General features: G+C 34.6%; 1 protein-coding gene across 1 annotated transcript; it reads left to right on the plus strand.

Annotated features, from left to right (window-relative positions):
- Window positions 1–57: 57 nt before the first annotated feature.
- Window positions 58–3678, plus strand: sat2b (spermidine/spermine N1-acetyltransferase family member 2b). The gene is made up of 6 exons (XM_027004258.2): window positions 58–193; window positions 2014–2065; window positions 2167–2250; window positions 2634–2735; window positions 2932–2972; window positions 3157–3678. Exons 1-6 carry the CDS (start codon window positions 131–133, stop codon window positions 3328–3330), a joined length of 516 nt encoding a protein of 171 aa, XP_026860059.2. The 5' UTR covers window positions 58–130; the 3' UTR covers window positions 3331–3678.

Raw genomic sequence — 3678 nt, forward strand, 5'->3', positions numbered from 1 at the left:
GTAGGCGTCGACATGTATAGTAGGCGTGTCTAGTAGTGGGAGTGTCAAAATCCTTGCTTCTCTGCTGTAGCACTTCTTTTCCTGCACGTATATCCATTTTTGGATAAACGAAATATTCTAGTTGTTCAAAATGAATTTTATAATTCGTGCTGCTCGACCTGAGGACTGCAAAGCCGTAGAGCGCATGATCATGGTGAGTGCCTTTCAGAGCTGCTCAACTAGACTGTAACCTGCGGTAGATATGGTTTTCGTGACAAATGCTCTGAGCTTGTCTGTTAAAAACCCAGAGAGAGCTGGGTGGTATTACACGACATGTTTGGTTTAACAAACATTTAACTTAACTTTGAACTCTGAGTTGACCTACTTTGACCCGGCATTCCCAGAGCTATCACTTCCAGAACAGCCAGTTTAGAATATCAGCGATCGAGGTCCGTCAAGCCATCATCAACTGAGCGCTGATAACTGGATAAACCTAGTATAAACCTAGATACGGACGACGAAACTATAGTGTTTCTTATTCCATTCTATCGGAACATTTACATATCCGGACTCTCTCTTTCTCTCTCTCTCTCATATATATATATATATATATATATATATATATATGCTTAATTTTGCAGTTTTATAAACTCGTCTTTTGTGGTGTTGCTATCTATCTATCTATCTATCTATCTATCTATCTATCTATCTATCTATCTATCTATCTATCTATCTATCTATCTATCTATCTATCTATCTATCTATCTGTGTGTGTGTGTATATGTGTGTATATATATATATATATATATATATATATATATATATATATATATATATATATATATATATATATATATATGTATATATATGTGTGTGTGTGTGTGTGTGTGTGTGTGTGTGTGTGTGTTATGGCAGTTATGTCTCTTAAAGACTCTACCAGCTTTACCATGTTTACTATGGTTGTGTTTCTTCCTCTGGGTCATTGTGTTGTAGTGGTTGGTTGTCTGTAGAACCATACAAGGCGCAATAAAGTGTCATGCCTCAGGGGTGATGCCAAGTCCACCCAGATGCTTGATCCTGGCCTGTTTTTGTCTCAGTTTTGCCTCTAGCCCTGTACTAGAATGTAGCAGAGTTAGGATGTGGTGTCATAAGAGACAACCTTGTGCAAATGTGTAGCTTACAATGTAGCATAACATAACCTATTATTGTTGTGCTTTTGGGTTGTATTATTATTTATAATTGTGACTATTATTAAATATTATTGATAGTGGAGAACAGCAAGTATCTTGTGTAATAAAGCTTGGAAGCCTTGAAAGACATTAATGGTATGGAAATATTTCTATACAATTAATATTGAAGGAGCAGTTATATGAAATATAGCCTATACAGTAGGCTATATGAAATATAATATTTATGGTAAGAGCTATAGTGTTAAACGAGCCAAGCCAAATATCTATTTTAAAGGTCAAGTTAAATAGTTAAAATTCTATGGAGATCTTTTACAGATTTTTTAGTTGAGTACTATGTTGAATGGTAAACTTTTTGAATAGACCAACATATGATGGCAAAAGGCACTACATTCATCACCCTCTATTAAAATAAATCTTAAATTAGTTGAATGAAGAAGTAAATAAATAAAACAGTGATGCATACAATTTGCAATTAAACTCAGGGTGAATCCACATTCCATGATCCTATGAAATGTTATTGTGAAGAACATTCAATATTTTGATTCAGATGAAAACAGTAGCAGTATTCATCAAAATGTTTAAAACAACCTAATTACTCTTCATAATTTGATATAATTGCTCATTCAAATCAATAATATGAGGCTCAACATTAATTTACTCCTGTAGGACCACTATTAGGAATATTGTTTTGGCAGAGTTTTTGGATTATGTCCAGTAAATCTGATAGGTAGCAGGTTAATTTCACAGGATATGTTGCTAATAGCAAATAATCTACATGAATCAGTGCTACATCAGAGAGCTTATAATGGAGTCATAATGCCTGATTTAATTTTTTTCATTGCAGGAGTTGGCCGTTTATGAACGCATGCCTGATCAGGTGAAGATATCCCATAAAGGTTAGGCTAGTTTAGGCTAAGTAGGATACATGTTTCACATATGAAACTTATATAGTTAATCAATAACTGTTTTTTCTCCTTCATTCTGGTTACCATTATAGAGCTGGAGAGGGACGGTTTTAGTCAAAACCCATTTTACCATTGTCTAGTAGCAGAGGTTCCAGAGGCACACAAGTCTACAGAAGGTAAAAATGACATTAGGAATTAAAGGTTTAGTCCATGTATCTCATGAAAGGGTGTATTTATTTATTAAAGAAGTCAAATACAAATGTATCATCTGCCATAAAAAATGAAGGAAAAAAAAATCATACTTGAGGCAGACTAGAGAAATATCTTTGTTCAGGATCCTTTTATAATATTTAATCTAGGCCCCATTTGGCAACCCTTCAAAGTGATAGTTTGAACATTTTGTAATGAGTATATAAATAAATGAATGAATAACTGAACTGTCTGGGTTTGAGTCCCTAAAGCACACATTTTAAGGCAGACTACACTGAACACTATTCAATTAGTTCATTATTGAAAGATCCATTACGCAGTTTGACTTTAGGTTTATCCATGTTCGCAGGGCACACCACGGTTGGCTATGTGCTCTACTATTACACATATAGCACTTGGAAAGGGAGATGCATCTATATGGAGGATCTCTATGTCATGCCGGATTTCAGAGGTGTGTGAATTTGACCTGTTCCTTAAACTAGTCCTGCAGCTTTACACAGTTCAGTGTTTTACATTCTCTAACAGATATGCCTGAATTAATCTACTAATTCTGTAGTAGTGAGACTGAAAAACATGAGCAAACAGAGGCTCATTATGCATGACACTGTTAACTCTTAGCTAGTTAACTATCTCATACTCTTTTACAGAGAGAGGTATTGGGAAGGCTCTGGTGGCATCAATAGCCAAAGTGAGTTTTCATTTTATCTGTTCAGTAAAATTTCAGCCAATTTTACCAATGTGCATGTTTGCTAATAAACCTTAGTCTTTTTTAATTTTCAGTACCTGGACTGGCCTGATAATTGGTAATTCGGTGAGACAGTAATGGGCTAATGTAATTCTTTTTGGATTAATTTAGTTCTTGTTTGTTGTAGGTGGGTACAGAGCAGCAGTGTATGCATTTGCAGTTCTCTGTTCTGGATTGGAATAAACCATCACTGGACTTCTATATGTCTAAAGGAGCTCAGGACTTAACAGCTAAAGAAGGCTGGCATTTACTCCGCTTTGATGGGGTAGCTTTGATAAAGCTGGCACAGGAGGCACCTTAAGAGAATTAAAGGGTTAGTCCAACTTAACAATGTTAACTCGAACAAAGAATTAAAAAAAAAGTTGCCAGCTATAATAACACCTGACTAGCTACATTATCTTACATTTGCTGATATACATGCTAACATGGTTTAGTTGAACCGTTTAGTTGAACCCTTAAGAGCTAACCTTTTTAAAAGTAGCCTAAAAAGAGGATATAAGCACTTTTTAAATTTTGCGAAGAATAATTGTATGAATGTTGCATTTTAATTGTATGATTTTTCTGAAGTATCATGTCCCATTTGAATTAACCACTCCACTGTTTAAATTATTTCTTAATTAAAAAATTTCTTAATTTCTTAATTCTTATA

Source organism: Electrophorus electricus, chromosome 6, assembly GCF_013358815.1.
Source record: "Electrophorus electricus isolate fEleEle1 chromosome 6, fEleEle1.pri, whole genome shotgun sequence".
NCBI classification, from domain to species: domain Eukaryota; kingdom Metazoa; phylum Chordata; class Actinopteri; order Gymnotiformes; family Gymnotidae; genus Electrophorus; species Electrophorus electricus.